General features: G+C 34.2%; 1 protein-coding gene across 2 annotated transcripts in view; it reads left to right on the plus strand.

Annotated features, from left to right (window-relative positions):
• DYNC2H1 (dynein cytoplasmic 2 heavy chain 1) overlaps positions 1 to 24,321 on the plus strand; it is a 143,166-nt gene that overhangs the window by 46,041 nt on the left and 72,804 nt on the right. For both annotated transcript variants that reach the window (XM_063148920.1, XM_063148921.1), the window contains exons 55-70: positions 17 to 154; positions 2,461 to 2,574; positions 3,737 to 3,897; positions 4,060 to 4,183; positions 4,806 to 4,927; positions 5,817 to 5,903; positions 7,278 to 7,404; positions 9,095 to 9,236; positions 9,789 to 9,898; positions 12,370 to 12,468; positions 13,629 to 13,752; positions 16,535 to 16,698; positions 17,448 to 17,567; positions 20,266 to 20,400; positions 21,158 to 21,301; positions 22,947 to 23,036. In XM_063148920.1, coding sequence (XP_063004990.1) covers positions 17 to 154; positions 2,461 to 2,574; positions 3,737 to 3,897; positions 4,060 to 4,183; positions 4,806 to 4,927; positions 5,817 to 5,903; positions 7,278 to 7,404; positions 9,095 to 9,236; positions 9,789 to 9,898; positions 12,370 to 12,468; positions 13,629 to 13,752; positions 16,535 to 16,698; positions 17,448 to 17,567; positions 20,266 to 20,400; positions 21,158 to 21,301; positions 22,947 to 23,036 — 2,001 coding nt within the window. The remainder of the gene's footprint in view (positions 1 to 16; positions 155 to 2,460; positions 2,575 to 3,736; positions 3,898 to 4,059; positions 4,184 to 4,805; positions 4,928 to 5,816; positions 5,904 to 7,277; positions 7,405 to 9,094; positions 9,237 to 9,788; positions 9,899 to 12,369; positions 12,469 to 13,628; positions 13,753 to 16,534; positions 16,699 to 17,447; positions 17,568 to 20,265; positions 20,401 to 21,157; positions 21,302 to 22,946; positions 23,037 to 24,321) is intronic.

Raw genomic sequence — 24,321 nt, forward strand, 5'->3', positions numbered from 1 at the left:
TTATAAATCTTTATAGGCAGGTGTTTCAAAGCTGAATGAAGCTAAAGCCCTGGTAGATGAACTGAACAGGAAAGCTGGAGAACAAAGCATTTTGCTCAAAACGAAGCAGGATGAAGCTGATGCTGCTCTTCAAGAAATTACAATATCTATGCAGGTGGGTATACAATCACATCAGAAGTGGGGGGAAAAAAAAGGCAAAACAGCTGTTTTTCTATCTTTGGTCTCTGTAACTGCCTATGTTTCATGTTCTTTTCAACTGTTACAAACCTGATGCATTTACCAGAATTTACCTAAGGGAAGGCATGAGCCCAGAGGTTTGAATAAAGTTGCAAAAGGACAGAGTATTATGTAATTTAAATCAGGTTAGAACTGGTTGAGTAGGAAGATATCACTACAAGTTTTGTACCTGAGCAGTATTCACTGTTGTAATTTAGTCTGTCTGAAAGTTTTCCTAGAACTTTGTTAATCCAAACTGATGGCTTTTATGTTTATCCCAGATAGGAAATTGCAATGAAATACTTACAAGTAGCACTATTTTAAGTAACAAATACCAGGAATTAAATTTTTGAACTATTAGAAAATATGTATTTCATGAGGTCTGGTTCTCAGAAGTTAACGTCAGAGAAGGTTAGATAATGTCTTTATATTCATCACCCTTTGAATTTTTATTCTTCAGCTCAGAGGCAGATTTTCTTTTCAAAATTCTGTAATTTTCTTCAGTAGTGTTTTCTCAGTCAAGTAAAATAATTTTATAGACAATAGGTCTCTACATTGATACTTCCTGGAATTATAAATGTAGGATAAACTGTAATGAGTCTACTGTCACTACACTGTTGGTTTTTTTTTTTTTTATTTGGTTACCGTTTAATCTGGTTAGTCAGAAATTTGATGTCAAAGACATTTGCAGTATGCAGTAGAATAAATGCCTGGTCTTTCAAACCATTTGTTTCACAGTGCTTTAAAGGTGCATTACTTCCATTCTTTGTAAGTCTCTTCCTGTAGGCAGTTTTTAATATTTTTAGGCTCTTTCTGTCTGTAGTACATGAATTTGAATAATAATGATTGGCTTGGTGTATTGATGATTTCAGTTTTAAATCTGCATCTGCTGTTGTCCAGTAGAGCTACAGGTATGTGGGTAGCACATGCTAGGCCGTGGGAGAAAATCAAAGGATAGGCCAAAAGCAATGAAACACAATGGCCTCACTGACATCAGAAAAATTACAGTGAAAGTCTGATTATTTAGATTAGCATAAAGTATAGGTGCCCTCTAATATTTTAATGTCACTTCAAATGATCTAGCTTATGTAACAGAGAGAGCTCTAATACATACAGACTCTTTTAATCTCCTTTCAGAGAAAAGCTTTTGACCTACAACTGAATGTTAAAGTTTTCTTATTCAGAGCTATCATTCAGTAAATGTTCATTTGCATGAAATGTCTAATCTAGTTTTATGTAGCTAATGTTTTATGGATTTGAATGTAATCTTCAATAATATGCTGATCTGTTGCTTGGGTTAAGTGCTGAAAGGATTATTATTATTTTAAGATTTTCTCTGTTTTTATGCATCTGTTACCTTCTGCTACAGCTTCAACTCAACTTGACAATTGCTGGTGATGATAATGTGTTATATACTGGAAAAAGAAACTCTGGGCTTTGCTGTCTTTATCTTTTAGGTGATCTGAGCCTAGAGTACTGATATTTTATGTTATACTTTTATCCTCAATGAATAAAGAAAACCTTTTAAGGTCCTTTCCACTGTGGTTTTATGTACTAGGTATTAATTGTTGTACTGAAGTGTTTAGGATTCCTGGAGATGGCTAATAGCTACTGTCTGCCTGTAGACACTGGTAGGTACAGTACAAACCCAGAAAAAAAAGTGTAAACCTAAACAATTTACAATATAAGTGTATGACATAAGACAGTTATTCTTACAGACAGATCGGTACGAAATTCCAAGTAAAGAATCCCTACCTATGATCCCTACCTAATAAGCTATAGTTCCAATACTGCTGCTTTTATGAACATGATAGAAAAAGAGTATTTTAATGGCACTGTGAAAGAAATTGAAAATGAAATGGGATCAGGACAAAGACAGTGAAAGGAAAATAGTATTTTCAAATATAATAATAATGTTACAGAGGCGTCAGCCTTATGCTTTTAGAAGAAGGCTGACATAGAAATGGAAAATCAGATGCAAGGGGGAAAAAGCCATAATGAGCGTCACTGATAGAGGTACAGATCTGATCTGTGGTAAAGAAAGGGAAGGACACACAGTAAAAGCAAATTATGCTTATTCCATATAGTTTATTTACTTAGCCAGCCTGCCTGATATCAAATACATTCAGCTATTTTATTGTAATTGGTATTGTGCAAATTATTATAATGAAAACTAAAAGAAATAAGAGACCTGAAGGAATAAAATCTGTGTAAATTTGCAAACTAAAGGATTTTTTTTTACAGAGTGCTAGTGAGCAAAAAGCGGAAATGGAAAAAATAAAACAACGAATAGCAGAAGAGGCTGCAGAAATAGAACAAAGAAAAAGAAAAATTGAAGATGAACTGAAAGAAGTTCAGGTAAGAGCTGATAAGGAAAAGTAATATTTTGCACTCTGATTTTATCTGACTTATGTCCTGTTCTGCAAAATAGTTTTGCAGAATTTATCCCTGCAATTCGTAAATTTTACTCTAAATTATTTTGATCTTAAAACTTTTATGCATTAGAAAACAGTATGCCATGTGGCAAATGGAGATTGTCATTCTGGCATTTGTGTTCTGTTAGGTAGTAATTACAGAAAGAAAGGCAAGCCAAATCTTTACTTCACCTGCTGTTTCTATGCTGCCATGCTCTCCAGCTGAGTTCTGCTGATTTTATATACTATTTTTCAATTACTCATATTTTATATAAACCAACTACATTACTTTGCTTTGATCAAGCTAGTAATATAGGGCTTTTTATGATCAGCTGAACGGACATAGTTTAGTGGGAGATAATTTACAGTTATTCCTAAATCCTGAAAAGTGTATATCTAATGATGATACAGCAAACTGCTTGTTTTAGAGATTTTACAGCTGTTAGGCATCAGTTTTTTTGGGAGGTATGTGTGTTCACTCATTGCTCTTAGTCTGTATTTTTCATACCATGCATTTTAAATTTATACTAAAAACTAAGAGAACAGTGCAACAACTTAATTTTTTGTTCTTTTAAATGTTATAGGTACCAAGGAATTATATCCTTGTATTGAAAGAGACATAGAACTACAGGGTTAGACCCATTCTGTGGTCTTTGATAAATATGAAGGATGTGCAAGGTGTGCACAGTCTTTAATGATAATCTGTAACTTTGTTTCCTCACCATTTTGTTGCTTTGTTGATAAGGGTGAAGGATTTGTTTAGCAACTGGAAATAGAAAGCTCTTGTGGCCTGTACTTCTATGGATATTTACAAAGAGATCCCCAGTCATGCTTATAAATAGTAGTTAGCATCATTATTAAAAGCTACCTGTATCACAATGTGAAGATTATATGATACTGTTTTATATGGAAGTAAACTTATTATCACTTAGTAAATACATGGTAATTTTTTAGTAACTTGTAAACATGAATCTGCATCAATGTTAGTTTCATAGGTAATAAAGTATTTAAAAAGAACAAGAAATTGTGTAAAAAAAAACTGGAATGGGAAATGCTCAGTTTCTCATATGCTCATCTCTCTTTTTAATGTATTTTCATGTTTTAAGCCATTGGTTACTGAAGCTAAATTGGCTGTTGGAAATATAAAGCCAGAGGCCTTGTTAGAAATCCGGTCACTACGGATGCCCCCTGACATAATCAGAGACATTCTGGAGGGCGTTCTGCGCCTGATGGGGATTTTTGATACATCGTGGGTGAGCATGAAGAGGTAAGAATTTTATTTAACCTTTAAAATGAAACATTAATTTACCATATGAACTACTTTCTATTGTATTCAGGAATCTTCGGCTCAGAATTCCTCGGTTTCATATGGAAGTAACCTTTGTAACATTTGTTTCTTCTTTACTTATTTATTTAATTCTTTTCACAGTTTCTTGGCCAAAAGAAGTGTAAGGGAGGACATAGGATCATTTGATGCCCGTAATATTCCAAAAGAAATACGAGCAAGTGTTGAAGAACTTCTTTCTAAAAACAGAGCATCTTTTGATCCAAAGGTAATTCCTGATTGCATTACATAAAAGGAAAAAAAGACCAAACAAAGACCAAAAGAAAAGACACGATTGCCTGGTTTGGCAGCAGAATTTTTAGGATGAACTTCAGTTAGAGAAAAAGTGATGAATTCTACTTACAGAATTTGTCAGTATAAGCAGATGAAGGTGTAGCAGAGATTACTCTGTTACATACTGCCCCCTAAAGTGAAAATTTGGTTGGTGAGTGTGAAGGGATGGGGTAAGAAGTCATTATGGAGTTGAGTACTCAAAGATTTTTATACTGCTATAAAGTAAAACTCAGACCAAGGAATTCTAACTGGCTCCTTTGGCGTCCTTGTACCAGTAAGAGTCTAATAAATCATTCATTGATTTAAAACTTGTTGATTTCAGTTTAGCTTCATAGTTGTAAAAACTCTACCCACTGTGGTTTTTTACATGGATTGATGGCCTTCAATATAATCTTAGTAACAATTTAAAAGATTAGTTCATTAGAAGAGTTGGCTTATTAGCATATTTAAGTTGGTAACTAGAAAATCTGTTGCCGTTATTTATCCTGTATTCATCACTTCTACGTTATACTTCAAGGACTTTCTTATAACCACTTTACTTGTACTGAATTTTTCAGAATGCTAAACGAGCCAGTGCTGCAGCTGCTCCATTAGCAGCTTGGGTGAATGCCAACATCCAGTATTCCCATGTCTTAGAACGAATTCAGCCTTTGGAAAAAGAAAAGGCTGGCTTGGAAGCGTAAGTTAGATTCTATTACAAAATCAGTGATTTTAATTCCAATTCCAATGGTGATGGGTGAAACTGAGGCTGCCAAGGAGGAATTTGAGTATGAGGAAAGGCTTCTTTACTTGAGGGTGACAGAGCTCTGGAATGAGGTGCCAGAGAGTTTATGGAGTCTCCTCCTCTGATAGTAAAATTGTGCCTGATCATGATCCTGCTTTAGCGGGGGGTTGGACTAGATGATCTCCAGAGGTAATTTCCATCCCTAACCATTCTGAGATTCTGTGTGAATTGAATTTTATTAAAAACAAATGATAAAAGATAACCTCATACAGAGGCAATAAAACGTACATACTGAGACAGAAGAAGTAAGTGTGCAATAGTTTCTTTTTCCTGGAAGCTACATCTTGGATGCTTTTTGTACAATCATGAGTCACCTGTCTCAACTGAATACTGTCAGAACAGTGAATACTGTTCACTAACCATCACAGGTATGCTTAAAATGTATTCTCTCAGTGAAACCCATGCTATTTTATGAGGTATAAAGTTCCTCTTTTTCAGTCATGTACTGAGCATTATCAGTTTCTCCTTAGGATCAGAAAGATAAGACATAGTCCTGTGACCATCCATAACCTGAGGAATCTGTACTGATTATTTTTCCAGGTCTTAAAATTCTGTATGAGAAGAATTTGTTTGGATCTCTAGGAATGGGGTGTTTGGTTTCCGTTTTTAAAACTATGTGATGAGAAGTACTCAAAAGCTTTTACATGTGAAAAATATATATTTCAATATAAAACACAATGAAGAACATCTTTGAACTATCTCTATGCAAATTATTTTCCTGTTAGATTTACTCTATTTTTTCCCTTGGTTCCATAGTCTTAAAATAATTGTTACATTTTTCTAGTAATCTCAAGAAAACTGAAGACAGAAAACGAAAATTAGAGGATCTTCTGAACTCCGTTGGTCAAAAAGTATTGGAACTGAAAGACAAGTAAGTTGGGTGTGTTTATTTCAAGATATAAATAAAAAACATGGATGATTTTACAGTATGAATAATGAATTTTATCTAAGGAAATGTAACTTCCTGTCCTGCAAGATATTTACATCAGAATTAGTGATGCTTTGGCGATCTGTACTCTCAGTGGAGATAAATATTGTTAGATCACAATTCATCTCCTTGATCAGATGAAATAAATGCTCCTTAAAAGTATCTGCTTCTCTCTGCTGACTGTGTTGGTAGCCTTCATTGGAGGCATTGTAGATGTCAAAGGATAACAGTGTGTTTATCACCTTCTGAATCACAGAGGACTTCAATGACTCCTTAGGACTTTGGAAACATTCCTATACAAAACTTCTACTGATCACAGCTTGAAGAGAAGCAGTATTTCTTTTAGGATGGCCTACTTTTCTGACAGTTAGCTAGTTAGCTCTCTCCTTTTTTCTTAGCCTCTCATCAAGTACATGACTCACAGAGGCATAAAAATAGATCTGATAAACATTTATACTTTCTCCAGATTCTGTTTAATCCAAGTTTTTCAGTTTGATGTTTTTATTAGGTACTTAGTATAGGAGATACTTTGCAACCTGACATATGTACATATTACTAAAAGTCATGTTTTGTGGTCTGCAAAGAAAAAAACCCAATAATTATTGAATTATTGTAAATCAACTATACAGTGATTTGTTAGATTAATAAAATACTATATATTAGAGTTAAATATTTAATATTATCATTATATATTACATATGTATAAAGTAATAAATATATTACTTTTAATAGGTGAATTAAATGTATTAATTATTTGATATATTAATCAAACTAAATAGATACTGAACAGTGTGAAATAATACCTAAAACATGCCTGTTTTTTGGGCATGTTCTTACTTCATATTAGTTTACAAAATAGACTACTGTGAATTAAACTGGAGTCATACATGTGAATTATTAATTCTGTTTTTTAAACATTTGATAGATAAAATTTACCAAATAGTTACAAATGTATGGTATGGCATTGAGCCTGCTGTTGTCCTGACTACATGCAGAACAAAGGTTTACACAATCACTAAAATTGCCAGGCTGTTTAAGCAGAAGAAGGAATGATTTTCAGACATTATAGTCTGTATTTCAAATCAATTTTTAAATCTCACCTGTGCATCCATCTAGATTTTGTTAGCTAAAAGTCTAACAAGCCCATCTACCAATTAGAAGCAGAAGGTATAAAAAAAAAGAACTACTGCAGTTGTGTTCTTTGATAACAATAAGCCAGGCATTCATGAAAATTCAATCAGTTAAAGTTCCTTGAAAATAACTCTTGGTAAGTTTAGTAGTTCATGATGGCAATTACAAGGAGTATTTGTTTTGCAGGTTCCAGAATAGAACAACAGAAGCAACAAAACTTGAAGCAGAACTAAGTAAAGCGCAGAAAACGTTGAAAGCTGCAGAGATGCTGATAAATCAACTTGATAGGGAACACAAAAGATGGAGCACTCAGGTTAGTGAAAATTTTCAAAAGTACATCTTATAGCTCATAAGTTGAAAATACAGTTTTGCACTGCTTGGAGAATGAGTTGCTGTCATTATGCCTTTCTTCCAGTGCACATTTTTTGATTTCTCATTAGAAAATAAAGCTTTAATTTTTTCTGAAACTTCTTTTTACTTCATCATACTTATAACCTTGCTATGTGTAAAACTCCTCCAATATTGTATTTCAATGAAAACATACAAAATTCTGTGCTGGTTTTCAGTCCCAAGAATGGAATTGTTAAGATGGCTGAACATGTCAGCAGTTGGACTCTCCAACCTAAGATACAGCCAAAGGGACAGATTTTATACAATTACAGTCTTAAAATGTATCACCTTCATGGCATTTGTGTGTAAATGTGCATATAGGTATACCCAAAATGTTGTTTTGCTTTTGAAGTCTTCACTTTAATGCTTGAAACTTTTCTGCTACTGAAGTAGGGAAGGTAAGCATATCTTTGTTGCTCAAATGGTATATTTGAGAGAAACTGACAAGTCTTGGAGACACAGATCCTTCTACAGTCTGAAACAGAAAGGAGAATCTGAAGATACCTATAAGCTGAAAACAGCTGTCACCTCCAGAAAGCCCTTAAGTAACTTTCATGAGTCAGAAGATCATAATTCAGAAGAAATCTTCATGTAGAGATTCATAATTCTGTGTCTTCACTGATACTGAAAAAAGCCTCAGCAATCAGACTAAATGCCTGCATTTTGGAGAACCAAAGTTAAAATTAGATGAATCCTTCTTGTAGGTTGACCACCATTCTGGAAAAATTGGGAAGATTTTCCTCTGAAATTAGCTTTATATAGCTACCTGCTGTAGTAAGGATTGGGTATTTGAACTCCCGTGTTTAAGCGCTTCTAAAAGTGGTTCCTCACAGTTTTTCGTTTTGGTACATTAGAAAATTCAAACTATCTGTTAATGGTATGCTGTAGACTAAACTGGCAAATAGATAAATTAGGAACTCATCCCATAATGAAGACAGTAAAAAGGCAGTGTTTCTCTCCCTTTAAAGTGAAGAAGAACCAATAAAAATTTGCCTTTATTTTGTGCATCAGCATTTATTTTTAATGTAAATTTGATTAAAGTAAAAGTGACAGGACTTTGAAACCAATTATGGCAGTCGCATATGATGTTGATACACTGTATTTTTCTTCAAAATACTGAAATATTTCAAACCAGAGTTGATTTAGTGCAGATGGATTATTTGAAGATATATGATAAATTTATTTTTATCATGTAAGTGTGCAGTGAGTAGCAGTAAATATAAAAGTTGCACATAGTTATTATTGTCTGTATACATATTGTAAGTTGAACTTACAGCCTGACTGTGACTAGGATCACATATTTCTTATCTTTCTTGCTATATACTATTTATCCACTGGTTTATAAGTTGAACTGTTCATCAAATTCATGGATTTTTATCAGCTACATTCTCAGAAATATCTGTGCATGCTCTAGCCCAGAGCTGAAAGGAATTTATCCCATACTTCCATGTGTCTTAGCTAGGTATAGATATCTGAAATGCAAGAAGAGAAACTCTCTCAACTGTATTACCAATGGCAGGCAAACTTAATTGACATTTTAGTAACTGATGAGACACATTAATACAGTTTATGTTTGCAAAACCCCTATACTTTCTGTACTTCCTTTTTTGAAGGTGTCAGAGATAACAGATGACCTGGCAACGCTGCCTAAAAGAGCTCAGTTAGCAGCTGCATTTATTACATATCTTTCTGCTGCTCCGGAGGATCAGAGGAAAAACAGCTTGGATGAATGGACCAAATCAGCCGGCCTTGAAAGTAATTTTGTGTGTGTGTTTGTCAGTGTCTGCATGCAAGTAATTATGCTTGATTAAGGAAGTGAGAAATGCCAGTGAGTTCTAATGAACTGTCTCAATTGTCTTTGTACTCCCAAATGAGAAGAGATGTTTTCTTACTCAATAAATATTTCTAGATACCGATAGATGATTTCTTAGAATCATTCTATGAAATTATTAACATTATAAATATTTATAAAGAATTGTATCTTTATAGTCCTTTCTTAAAAAGAAAAGTTTACAAAAATGAATGTGTTCACATTAACTGTGGTAAATTTGCCAGTGCATTCTGAATGCTTCTGCTTTTTCAATTATCATTTTTATCTGTGTATTAGCAAAACTATAAAATATTTCTATGACATCTGCAACTTATTAATAATAAGTTCAATAAAAGCAATAAAATAATAGATTCAAGGAAGTCTACAGACTTGCACTCTATTAATAGAACAAAGTCTCTGTTCTGTATACACTGGTAAATGATTTTAAAATATGCAGACTGTAAATGATGACAGAAACTTACACTTTCATTTGCCAGAGTTTGATTTACGACGGTTCCTGTGTACAGAAAGTGAGGAGTTAGTTTGGAAAAGTGAAGGTTTGCCTTCAGATGACCTTTCAATAGAAAATGCTCTTGTCATCTTGCAGGTAAATTTGCTTTTTTTGTCTTGTCTTGTAAGTATTTAAAGTTTTGCAAATTTCAGTAACATGGCAACTTGAACTATTTCACTTATGTTTTTTATTGGCATCACAGAGCACACATGCATACAGAAATAAATGCTTATGTAACAATGGATATTTTGTAGCAAAAGGAAAAAATATGTAAAAGAAAATACTTGTTTTCAGTTTTGCTGCCACTATTTTATTCCATATCAGTCTATTCAGGTTTAAAGTGTGAATAGTTATTAACACCAAATGACCAGTAGAAGATTATGTCCTATATATGTTCACTTGGGCATATAATTTCTGTTACTTTTTTTTTCTCAGAAAAAGGAAGAGGCTATATGCAGATACCGTTCAAGACCTAAATATATCTATATATATACCTATATATATATATATATCTATCTAAATATCTATATATATGTCTGTCTAATAATACTTGAGAAAAGGAAAATATCCAGTTTTATCATATATATAGATACCTATAATACATAACATATGATTATATATGTATGTAATATTCTACTCATTTATTAGATCTACTAACAAGTAAATATTTAATGGCATGAGGAGAATCTGCATTTACTACAGGTGATTTGCTTAGATGATTTATGATTTAAATTAGTTACTGATTTTTTTCCAGTTTGAATTTATCTTGCTTTATCATCCTTTTAGTAGATCTGTATATTCTTTTCTCAGTTTGATTAAAAAGCTTTTCAATAAACACTGTCTTGTACCATTAAAGCTACTTATATGCTACAATAAAACCTTATTTTCATCTTTTTCATTAGTTGAATAGATTGAGCTCTTAAAAATCTCACCATGTGTAAAGAGGTTTTTGAAACACTCAATCAAGTCAAATAATTTTCCTTGTGTACATCCTCATAAAGCTGAAATTTGACATGATATTTTACCAGTGTGATCTAGAGTACAGTTTTCAGCGTTTTGTGCTGATCATCTTTTGATGCTTAAATACTCATCATGTCCTGTCTTTCAGTTTGAGATCTGTGTAGCTCCTCAGTTTGGAATACTGGAACTTGATCTAGAAAAAGCCCCAAACTTGGAAATGCTTTTCTATCAGACTGAACCACAGAGTTGGGGAAAATACATGTTTAAACCTTCAGCAAGTTTGCTGACGCAAAACTGGGAGACATAGCTGATGCACCAAGATGGCCTGATGGCTGGAGCATGTCTGCTATGAAGACAGGCTGAGAGAGCTGGGGTTGCACAGCCTGGAGAAGAGAAGGCTCTAGGGACTACTCATGCAGCCTTTCCGTACTTAAAGAGGGCTTACAGAAAAGAGGGAGAACAAGTCCTTACATGGGTAGATAATAAGAGGAGAAAGAGGAATATTTATAAACTAAATGAGGAGAGCTTTAGAGTTGATGTTAAGGAAAATTTTTTTACTTGGAGTATAGTGAAGCAGTGGCACAGGTTTTCCAGAGAAGCTGTGGATGCCCCATTCCTGGAAGTGCTCAGTCAGGTTGCATTGGAGCCATGGGCAACCTGATCTAGTGAGTAGCATTGCTGCCCTTGGCAGGGGTGTTGGAACTTGGTGGTATTTGAGCGACTTTCCAACCCAAGCCATTCTATGACTGAGTCTTTGATACACAAGAGGGTAGGACTGAGGCCCTGAGGGTCCTTGGTAGACTGGAGAAATGAGCTGACAGGAACCTCATGAAGTTCAGGAAGGGGAATTGCACAGTCCTGCACCTCGATAGTAACAATCCCATGTACCCTCATGTTTTGAGGACCAGCCAGTTGCAAAGCAGATTTGCAGAAAAGGACCTGGTGGTCCTGGTAGACACCAGGTAGCCCCATGAGACAGTTATGGGCCCTTGCCAAGGAGAAGGCCAGTGGTATCATGGACAGCTTTAGGCAGAGTATTGGCATCAGGTCGAGGGAGGTGATCCCTCCCCTTCACTCAGCGCTGGTGAGGCCACACCTGGAATCCTGGATCCAGTTGTGTGATCCACAACACAAGAGAGACATGGATGTACTGGACAGAGTTGAGTGTAGCTTTGTGCATGCAAAATACTTTATTCACGATTCTTTCTAAAATGTATTGAGGTCCAAACCCAGAAGTATTGTATACCTTTTCCCACCAGAGGAAGAAAAAGGAAAACTAATAATTCTTCTAAGTTTAAAAGCAGTTGTGAATAACAACTGTAGATTATACTCATTGAATAGAGAATCCTATTTTTAAGAGGTGAAGAACTGCCTAACTTCAGTAGGACTAACGTCTGAGAATTTTGGATTTGAATGGTCTCCTTGCTTTTTTTAAAGACGAGTTAAAATGAAAGATATAAATTTCCTAGTCTGTTATTGTTTCTCTAAGCAGTTTGTTAATTAAAAAAGATTTTAAAATACATATTCCATTAGTTTGGGGAAATAAAAAAAATCCAATTTTATTCTTAAAATAGATTTTAATAAATATATTTGTATTTTTTCCCTAGAGTAAAGTTTGTCCATTTTTGATAGACCCTTCTTTCCGGGCTACTGAATGGTTGAAGACGCATTTGAAGGAATCTCGTTTGGAAGTTGTTAACCAACAGGTGCAGTATTTACTCTTGGTCTTTTCTGTTTGAGCTTTCTCTATTCCAGATTTTACAAAGTAGTGTTTAAAGGTTTGTGATAGAAATCACCAAAAATCAGTTTATATTGTGTGAAGCATACAATTCCCTGCAGAGTTCTAGGTTATTTAAAATTGGAGAGTCAACATCTGGTATTATTTCTACACGTTTGCCTCTTTGTCCTACTATCTCTCAGAATGTCATATTCCCTGCTAAGAGGAAGATAGAAAAGATTTTCAAATAGAGAGGTCTTTTGTATACTTTGTTGCAGTTCACTGGATTTCAGGAGTATATATTCACTTAATTCCCTGTGATTGCTGTGTTGTATTATCTACATTGGAAAGAGTAAATTTGATTTCAGTTGGAGATTAGGGTACCTGAAGTTCATTGTGTACCTGTAACTACTTACTTGAGTAGTGTGGTGCAGCTCAGTTGCAGCCTGCTAAAACAACTGGCTATTGTTTCAGCCTGCTGAAACACAGGCAGGCATCTGGTGCTATTCAGAAGTCCCTTATTGAACCCCACCTGGCCTTCAACAGCATGTAGGTCTTCCACAGATCCCTGCTGGCTCTGTGCAACCTTTGTAGATACTCTCTGGTGGTAGTTGATAACATATCTTCGGGTAATTGATAGTTTGTTCTGGTAGCTGATTGGCCTGATTACCTTTTAGCCTCTGTTGCCTATATTGTCCAGGTTCTCTCTTGACTAATGGGATCATAAACACCACATGGATACTTAAACACCTGTGTGCAACAAAAGACTGCCTGTAGACCTCTTAATAATGTGAATCCTGTGCTTGGTTCAGTTTTGAGACATAGCTACATTTTAAAATTTGAGATAAGAGACCTGACCAGGACTTCCAGGTGCACCTGGCAGACATGACAGTGAACCTGCTCTCTTCTGTTGCAGCACTTGAGGATCTAGGCATGTTAAATAGGTTTTCTTGATCAGTTGATCAAGTTTATTTAAAGTAAACATTTGTGGCTAAACCTTAAAATATCACATTCCTATAATAGGATTTTTCATCTATACTACTGATTTTTAGATTTGGATTGTTTGGTGTAATGCCTTTCTACTCATTCTGAAGTGTTTGTATTTTTCAAAAAAGCATGAGTCAAAGGAATATGTTCTTATTTATCCAGGACAGCAACTTCCTAACTGCTCTTGAGCTAGCAGTGAGATTTGGGAAGACACTTATTATACAGGAAATGGATGGAGTGGAACCTGTGCTTTACCCATTGCTAAGAAAAGATCTTATTGCTCAAGGTAAATCACCGAGATCTTTGCATAAGCTCGCTCAAAACTTTTGTAGTTTAGATCTATTTATATTAATCTTGATTTTTCTGAAAACATAATATTGTGTAGTTTGTTTCCTCTGTAGTATTAACCTGCTGCTAACACTTCAGTGCATGAAATAATTTGCAGATATGTTCTTATTTAGTAAGTGGAAAAATATTGGAAAGTATTGAATTGAAAGTTATTTAAAAGTAAATAAAAGTATTAAATTGAAGTTACAAAAATGTGTTTTTATAGACTCCTAAAAATTTAAATTTTAAGTTGATTTCCAGTGATGATTTCAATTACATACTTTTAATTGGAAACTTAGGCCTTAAATAAACCAGAAGTTACACAACTGTTAGTGCAGTTAGAAATCAAAGGTTTAGGATGTTGATGTTCCTGCTTCTCTTGGATTTCTCTGAACCTAAAGGCAACACAAGTCTGTTCCTGATGTGCCCTTGGCATGGGAAGGGTCATAGAGATCAGCAAAATGGTGGAATTTCATGAAAGGAGGTTTCCCTTAACCAATGCAAGAAAAGTGAAAAATCACAATGTTTAGGTTTTGCAATATAATATCTCTGTTTTGGACAGATAATGTGTTCTACCTAACTGTTTGTATGACTGCTTTAAACTTAGCTGCTTTAAAGAAATTTTTTATATGAAAAATTGTGATAAAAGTTTAGCAAAAATAAATTTTAATTATGCAAATATCTCAGCATAAATTTAGTTGAATTATGTTACATGTTTGGAAATTATATTAAGAGAACTTGGTAAATTAAAAAGTACAGCAATGTGTGTTTTGAGTACTTTCTAAATTACAGTAACTAAAATAGATTTGTATTATCCTTTGTAATTGTATTTCTGCTTCAAGTGATCATTCCTCAGCCTGTAATTTACTCTATGAACTTTGGGTACTAAAAATAGCTCAAGACTCTTTTTTTGCTGTCATTTCATCTACTATTGAGATCTAATGATGTGTGAGGTAACAATAATTCTTCAAATGTAAGTAGATAATAAAAATAAATGCAAATACTGTAGGATTCATATATACATTTATCACCAATATAAGAAAGATCTATTTAGGGAAAAGAAAGTGTTATTTTAAATCAGGCTTCCATTACAGATGCACCTGCTTGTTTATTCTCATTAAAAGAATGGAAGCAAAGTAGTGATTTCAGGGATCTGTGGAGGGTTAGGTAGAACACTGTAACAACTTTTTTTTGCCCCTCTAGCTTCTGCTGAATTTTGGAGAGCTAATGAGATACAGTATGAAAGATGACTGTGGCTGCAGAACTGTGGAGAACGCAGATTAAATTCAAATATACTGGTTTGTTCAGGAAAATTGCTCATAACACTCAGATGTCCTCTTTTGCTTTTTAATGAGCTATGTTAATGCCAAGTCTGTGCAGGTCCAAACTAAAGAGCTGTTGTTGAAAAAGGAAGAATGGGTCACTATTTGAATCTTTCCATCACTTTATAAGCAGGCATGCACTCCTTCTTTTTGTCAAAATCTGGGTGTGGGGACCTGTCTGCATTATTATTATATACTGCAGTAAATTTGTCTTCGTACAGCTTCCATTTTCTGTTTGACGTTTTTACAACATAGTCTTAAAATTTATTCTGATCTTTGGCATAGAAGGAAAATTGGTATGTTATTTTCATCTCTACCAGTGTTTTAGCAAGAGATTTATATTTCTGATCTGCACCCAGTGCTAAAAATAGAGAAGCACCTAAGTTTGCCATCTTGGAAAGTTTTCTGGAATGGAAATTTTCACTTTTCAACTTATAATTCCGTTCTTACTTATTTTTCAGTATCAGGAGGCAAAATCTTAATCTAATCATCTCATTTTCTGAGTCTGTTCTTTTCTAACCCTGCTGGAATGGAAACCTGTTATGGAAGAGGGGTGGAGGGGACTGTACATATAGTTTTATTTTGTAACAGACATATAGAGAAGTATGAGGAGTATAAACAGACTGAGACCATGACATCAGTTATTTAATAAATTACTTGTTTCTTTCATAATATGATTAAATTATTTAAAATACAATATGGGATATTTCTGATGGAATTTTTTTCTTTCATTCTGCTGTCTAGCTATTCCATCGTTTTTAGCTTCATTGACTTGCTCTATAACAGTTATTGTAGAAAATAGTATCTTAATAGAATTATGATTATACAGAAACATCAACCTTCTACAAATAAATATAACAGAACCAATGATTAAATCTAATGGGTTTGGAGGAGGAAATATTGAACTATCTTAGTTAACCAGTATATAATTATATAATTATGGCTAGTGTATAGACCAATATTTAAAAGTAAAGGAATGTGTTTAAATTATGACAAAATTCTTATACATAAGTGGGATTCTCAACGTCATCTTCTGTGGTGTTTTGTCTCCTATTCATGGTCTGAAGATTTCAAAAAGTTGTTAGTATTACTTTTACTTCAAATGCATTTTTGTCCTTGATGCTTTGTGTTCTGGGTAAGGATAATTAAACTACTCAGATGTATTAAGTATTCTCACTAGGTAATTTCCTGTATTATTGCTATGTTATTAATTTTCTGTCTCTTAACAATGCAGGTTAGAATGTGTTCTTTAAATTTTTTGAATTTGTATTTTTTTTCAATCAATTTAAAAAAAAATATATATATCATAAAATATATTTAGATCCATTGATCATAAACTATTACATAAATACCATTGTTTTCAGATGATTATAGAATGTTCCAATCAGAGTGAGTTTAACATCTGCTTGTTGTTTACAGGACCCCGTTACGCTGTACAAATAGGTGAAAAAATGATAGATTATAATGAAGAGTTCCGTCTTTTTCTATCAACAAGGAACCCAAGTCCCTTCATTCCACCTGATGCTTCTTCTATTGTTACAGAAGTAAACTTTACCACAACAGCAAGTGGTTTAAGAGGGCAGGTAGGCATTTACAATAAAACCAGTGTATGTGTAGTGAACATGCATTGCTCCATCCAGCACCTGGAATAAGCCCTACGGTGCAGTTTGCGTTAACAGTTATGGAGGTATTTTCAAGCTCACAAGTAAAATAGTAAAATTTTTATGTACTTTGGAAACAAGGAGTGAGTCCAGTAGAGAAAATGAAAATGTTCTCATTGACTTCAGTTGCAACAGATTAATTGCTAAGCCTTCGCTTTCTGTTCAAGGTGCATTTATGGTACCATGGAAACATTTCTCTTACAGCTCTTCAGTGTCCTACTTAGAGAATAATGCTGGTATCATCAAAGTAGTTTGTGTACAGAAAAAAATGTAGTGAAACCAAAATACTGTGTATTTTATTTCCTTTAAAATGCTAGTAGCTGTTGAGGTTTTATCCATAAAGTCTAGGAATCAAAATGTGACATACAAATGGAAGAAAGCAAAAAAAAAAAGAAAGAGATCAATTAAGGGAAGAAAATCCCCTCCTTATTTGGTATGAAAAAAGTTTTTCTACACTAACAAGGGGCTTAGAATGGGATGGAGATGAGATGTTGATAAGTAAGCTATAATTCAAAATGTGAAGCATAGATAGCCATATGGATTTCCTCCTTCCTCTGGAGGTATGGAATTGGCATCATGCAATGTATACATGAAAACTGATCCCTCTTGAAGTGGAAATACAAAAAAAAACCCAAAAAATCTTCTTTTTTGTTTTCTCTCTTTGTTTTTAGCTTTTGGCTTTAACAATTCAGCATGAAAAGCCTGATTTGGAAGAGCAGAAGACAAAGCTGTTACAACAGGAAGAAGATAAGAAGATACAATTAGCTAAACTTGAGGATTCTCTTTTGGAGGTAAAACAAATTTACCTCTTTAATATCTGTTAGATCAATAAGATGATAATCACATTATTGTGTATTTGAGTGGAGATGCTGGAAGTGTTGGAATAATGAGCTGTCAGGATTTTTGATTAGAAAAAAAAAAGGCATTATTGGCCTGGACCTCTTGGAAGAATAGAGTAGATAAGAAGGTACGTCTGTTATGAAACTGTAGTATTCAATACATTAAGCAGTTTCATAGTTAAATTTATTAATTTGGTGAGATAGATTCAGGCTGATTTAGGTTGATTAGAAATTTCAGTAATTTTAACATACCAAGAAGAGAAAACTTTATTAAAAATTATACTACTTTATTTTGAAATTATGAGTTTTTAAAAAAGCTACACTTTTAAGCCTGTGAGTCATATCAAGTGACTCTTTCTCAAGTTGAGAAATGATCCTGTGTTGTGAAAAAAATGAAAAAAATCCCCCTACAAAATGGAAGGATTGCTGAGACATTTAAAATTTTAAACCTCTACAGTTGTTTCCTATTAGCAATGAGTTGTAGTATTCTTTACAGTAAACATTCCCTGTCTTGCATTTAAAATTAAAGTTCTCAATTTCCAGTTCATCTTTTTATTTTATTGAAAGTATTTATGCTCAGAAACATCTGTTCAATTCTCTAAAAAAAGGTAGCTTCCAAGGAAGGGGCGTTTTATTTTTTGATTATTTCTAGCCATGGATTTCACAGAAATTGTACTTCATGCTTGTAAGAATGGATCCTTGAATCCTGTCTTTCTGAAAGGTCAGAGATGCAGGGAGATTGACCGGGTGCCCTAAACCCTCAGTCTGTAGCTAAGTCGCAGAACTTTGCAGTGTTGAGTGCAATGGATTGGCATAAAATAATAGTTTTGCAGATTAGACTGGCCCACAAGAAACCTGGAGAGGGGCTTATTACAAGGATATGCAGTGACAGGCCAAGGGAGGAATGGCTTTTAAAGAGGGAAAGTTTAGTTTAGATATTACAAGGAAATTCTCTGCTGGGAGGGTGGTAAGGCACCATTCTTCTGGGAACAGGTTCCCCAGAGAATGTGGAGATGCCTCATCCCTGGAAGTGTTCAAGGCCAGTTTGGATGGAGCTTTGAGCAACCTTATGTAGTGAGGGTCATCCCTGCCCATGGTAGGAGAGTTGGAACTAGATGGTCCCATCCAATCATAATTCTATGATTAATAGCTCAGTTTGAGAATTTTGTACATAATTATTTTATGTGATTTGAATTTCCATTTACTGTCCCTATTGAACTCCCTGTTAATTCTCAAATACTAAGGTCAGCCCTTTCTTAAAACTCTGATGGGGTAGATTTCTCTTACAGGAAGAGAGAAACTTGCTCTCCAATAAAATTTCATATCCAGATTTGACCATTTTAACACATATTGTCTACCAGAAGCTGAGGGTTCAGAGATACAACAAAGCAAATTACACTTTAGAACACACTTTTTATGGAATCTTAGAACTCAAAAATCTTTTTATTTATCTGATCTGAATTATTGAGTACAAAACTTAAAGAAGTTGATGCCTAAAGATATCTGCAACAAAAAGCATCTGAGTAATTATGGCAAGGTTGATTTCAATTTTGGAATTCTTGTTAGCTAGTTATCCTGAAATCAGGATACTCTTTGACCCTGAAGAAAAAAACCTAAGGCTCAGTGGAAACTGGCAGGTGGACTTCATTATCAATGAAGTCAATGTTGGATGAGGTCTGGCTAAATTTAAGTTAATCTTAAGTAACATTTCCATTCTCTCTGAAGTACTGTACTGATTTCCTTCTAAAAGCCTCAGAGTAATGACATGGGTGCTGTCTCATAGCTCACAATATGATTCCTCATGGATGAACTGGGCTATCTGAAAAAGCAGATGATCCTTTCCTAAACTTGTTTCAGGTAGAGCAGTAAGTATATTCTACTACTCTAACTGGTGAATCGGTTTTTCCAGATATTCTAAAATGATGTCCTACAGGTGGTTGCTCAGAACTGATTTGACTGACAAGCAACCAGTTTTCAAAATAACTATCTTTATGTGTATTTACTGAAGATTAGTAAAAAACCTTAGATATATGTGAACTATTCAAGCTTTTCCCACTTCTTAGAAGTGAGATTAATTTCTTAATCACTTAATTTAATGAGGAGAACTCAGGAAAAATGTGGGGCAATCCCAAGGATTTTAAAGTGATCTTTGATTATGAAACTTAAGTTGTTCACATTGTGTAATGTGAATATTCATATTTTGTAATGTGAATATTCATCTCAGTTGGAGATGAGAGTTCTATGAGAACTGGAATGCTTTTGAAGGAAAATGAATTCATGAATGACTGAGTACAGGAAGTTTTTACAAGTAGCCAACTTCAGGTTAAATAAGAAGTTAAACACAAGAAAGAAATACCTTATCTGTATTTACCATGGGAATATTAGTTCCTAAGACTCTAGTCATAGAAATCACTTTCAAAAGCCTGCTGGTTTCAGAATATGGCAGTCTGGATTTTTGGAATACGTTCTTGAGCTGTATTTTCCATACTTCTTTAAAAAATGTCTCAGTTTTTGGAGTGACTATCAGTTTTTGAAAGCTCTTGAGATGCATTCAATGATTCAGAAATGCATACAGATCAGAAAGATAGCTTCCAAAATGGTTACTTTACAGGATTTTTTTAATGTGACATAAATGACTTACTTTTTCCAGACACTTGCCACATCACAAGGCAATATACTAGAAAATAAGGATCTGATTGAGTCTTTGAATCAAACTAAAGCAAGCAGTGCACTCATCCAAGAATCACTGGCTGAATCTTCCAGACTTCAGAGTTTTCTTGATAAGGTAGAAGAATATTTTAATCTTTAAAGTACTGTTTTTCTCCTGCTAAAAATATTCATCTTTTATCTAGAGAAGATACGTACATCCAGGGGTTATAGGATGAGGAACATATGATGTTAGTTCTTTTTGGGTAAATGATATTTTGGATATGAAAGTACATGCAGTATTTTCAGTAATTAAAATGTTTTGTTTTGTATATGCTGAGTACTTACACAGTTTAAAGTCTGCCAGTTTGAACTAAAGGAATTTTGGCAAGTAATGGGTTTTGACTTTATTTTTGTCATCCACTGTTGCAAACATTATCGTTCATGTGGGTGTTTTTGCTTAACATGCCCCTTGCTATTGGAAAAGTTTAGATAATTGCTGGTGCTATTCATCTGACATCCTGTTTTTGTGACAGATTGCAGAGTTTTCTTCTGTGTTCTATTTGTTTAGTTTAAAATTTCCCATTGAATTTTGAGATGTGATCTGTGGTGGGGAAAGATCTTAGTGCCCTAGGGATTAATTTCCAGCATGTTCTTCATAATTTAAAGGATTTTTTTTGATAAAAATTTTTTCTTCCAATTTTTAAATCTCAGTACAGTGTTGAAGTCTGGAGTGCTGATCCCTCAGTTTGAAGGCTTGCAAAGGATTCTGTTTTCTAAATCAGTGGGACTCATGGGAATATTTTCTCGGTGGGCTGAGTAAATGTTTATGCAATAATCAGTAGGTGGCAGTAATGCACCTGGCTTTTTTATGTGTGTGTTGTTTTCCTCCACAGGAGAGGGATGCCTATCTTCCTTTGGCTGAGAGCGCTAGCAAGATGTACTTCATTATCTCTGACTTGTCCAAAATTAATAATATGTACCGCTTTAGTTTGGCGGCGTTCCTGCGGCTTTTCCAAAGGGCTCTGCAGAGCGAGCAGGTATTTGCTCTTCTCCTGAAGCTGCTAATGCTGCAGAAGTGTCCATCTGCTTTCATCCTTAGAATTTATTAGTCCATCTGGACGTTTTTTTAAAAAAGCTTAGAATAACTGATGATGAAGTGTATAATAAGTAGTGATGCTGACCTGTTGTTCTTTAGATGTTCAGAATACAGGCATATGGACTTATAAATTATGTTGTATATAAATCCCAGAATTTCTCTACCATCTGAAAGCAAAGTGACTCTTTGTGATTTCAGGCTTGTTCTTTGTCTATGGCAAATTAGGAAAACAAAGGCTGATTATAAGTTTACTGAGGGCTTTATTTAAATAAATTAATGATCTAAAATGTTAATAAAGCTAATTTTATCAACAAGGGGTAGAATAAGAAAATCCTGTATTTCTACCTGATTCATTTACCCGAAGGAAGGTCATACCTTTATCTACTTTTTTACAGTCTGTAAGCATGCCTGCAGCCTGTCCTGTTTAAAATGTATTTTTTATTCTTCTGTGTTCTTAGGCCAGTATATTCTTATTGAAGCAAAAAATGGATTTATCCCTTGTCACCTCACTCCTTAGATCAAAATACCCACACTGAGTAATAGTGCATTTTCTTTTTATTAAGCATCTCCAAAATTCTTCATATTTCTCTTTGTTTTTACTTAGAAAGTCATTCATCAGCCTTTCATCATCTTTCATCATGTTTCCTTTGGATTCTCCTTTGTTCTGGCATCTGTGTTTACAACTCTCCTTCATCTCCAGTCATTGCTAGGAACACAGTTCTGACTATGTGAACTGGCCCTCTTTGAAGTTCCTATTACTTCTTTTCCACAACATGATGTTTTAACTTCTTGTTCTTACTCACATTCCTTCATAATTTTTTTCCTGCCTGTAATGTTACCTATTTAAAGCTCAACATCTGGTTTTGTCTTTGTTACTTGCTTTCTTTTTTCCTTCTCCTCTATCCAATATTTCATGCCAAGAAATCTGTTAGACATGGGAAAGGCATTAGGCAAATCAGTTGCACAAATACCCTTCTTAAATTCGTCTCTTCAAATTCCAGCATGGTGGAAAAGAAGTTATACTACCTGTAACACACTCCCTACCCCCCAGTCCCTTTCTTCTTTTGTCCTGTCTTTCAAATTTTTTCCTGTTAGAATTATTTTTTCAGTCTATGAGCTTTGAAGAACAGTGTACACTTACTGTTTTCTACAGTGTTCTTTTCAATTGGGCCAGATTTGACCAGAAGTTTATTAACTACACTTAAGATCAACATACTTGTTTAGTAGTATTAAATATAGTAATTCAATTAATAAGCAATTTTTTATCAAGTGACAATGATGAGATCTTAATGATTTTAAGGTTAGGAGAAGGAAACGTACTCTCATTCTCAGTGTATTTCTCCTTTTACACAAAGTTTTATCATGTTCATAGTCAAAATATTCAATGCCAAAATATTCATTTCTTAATACTTCAGCATGAATTTCCTATTTAATCATTGATAACTGCAGATGAATTTAATATGTTTTTAGAACTAGTGTCATGTAGATCCCAGATTATTTGTGTCATTTTGCTGAAATTTACAAAGTATGTGGAAATTTTTTTACTTCCAGGGGAATTTTTGAAATCTGAAATTTTTTTTTTTTAGGATTCAGGTAATACTGAGGAAAGAATCAAGCTACTTATTGGCACATTGAAGCATACAGTGTATGAATACGTTTGTCGTTGTTTGTTTAAGGTAAGATTGTATTTTTCTGGCTTTTATACAGTGCACTGGGTTTGAAAGTTTTCTTTCAGCAGCTCACACTTGATCTATTTCAAATAACAGTATTGTGTAGTAGATACAAAATATTATCAATAATTAACATGCTAAATGCAGACTTAAAATCAGTATATGACCAAATTAATATTGCTGATGCACATTTCTCCACAGAGCTCTACCTCTCTGCCTCATTCTGGCTTCAGAGTCAGACATGGGCATCACAGTTTTCTGAGCACTCATTTTGTGTTTGCTCTTATTTCTTGCATTCCTAAATATAAGTTTTTGTGTGATTATTTGGGATTTTTCTGTATTTTGGTTTGGTTTGTTTTAAAAAGAAAACAAAAGTGGGTTTGTTAGGTTGATGTTTGGACTTGGTTATCTTAAAGTTCCCTTCCAACCTAGATGATTCTGTGTTTCTAAAAGTCCTACATTGTGATATTCGCCTTTTTATTTTCGTAGCCAAAGGTCTCCCTGCTACCTTTTTTGTTTCTGTCTGTTCCTTGTTCTGCCTCAAAAAAATGTTCTTAATGTATTTCTTCTTTATTTCAGTCAGATGTCTTTTCACTTCTTACTTTCTTACTGAAAACCTAGGGAAACTAAGCCTTCGATTTTTAGTTTTAATTTTTACTTACACATTAAACTGTCATAGCAGGAGGTGTTTGTCTCACAGTACCAGGCTGAAGGAAGCACAGTAGATCTGCATATATGGTTTGAGGCAGTACAAATCACGCAAGTCTGTGGTTTGATCTGTGGGAATGGAGAAAGCTTGAAAATTTTACACCACCTCCTACCTCTGCCCCCCAATCTAGCAATGCTGTATTGAAGATATAGGAGTGGCAGTTCTTTCTAAGGGGTTTTGTTTATCAAAGTCCAAGTGGAATCTCATGAAATAGTCTCATAATAATTAATGTTTGTCTTTGAAGTCATAACTATGTGAAGCCTTCCACTAAGCCTTCCATTACACCTTGTGAATATGGAAGGCAGCAATTTTTATATGTAAGAAGAGTAGAGAGTTCAAGTGCAAGGCAGAGAAGAGATTTCTAGTAGGAAAGATTTTAAGTGTGGTCAGACTGGAGTTTAGTAAATACTGAAAATATGTTTACTGGTACTGTTGCAGCTTCAAACTAATGGTCCCTCCAGTTTACTATTGTGTTCTAATAACGGAGAGAATAAATAAACTCTTCACACCATCCACAATTCACTGCTAATTCTTCCTTTTATCCATGAAAATTTTAAAAGACTGCTGTGCCAGTGAGTCTTT

This window comes from Melospiza melodia, chromosome 2 (genome assembly GCF_035770615.1).
Source record: "Melospiza melodia melodia isolate bMelMel2 chromosome 2, bMelMel2.pri, whole genome shotgun sequence".
NCBI lineage: Eukaryota > Metazoa > Chordata > Aves > Passeriformes > Passerellidae > Melospiza > Melospiza melodia.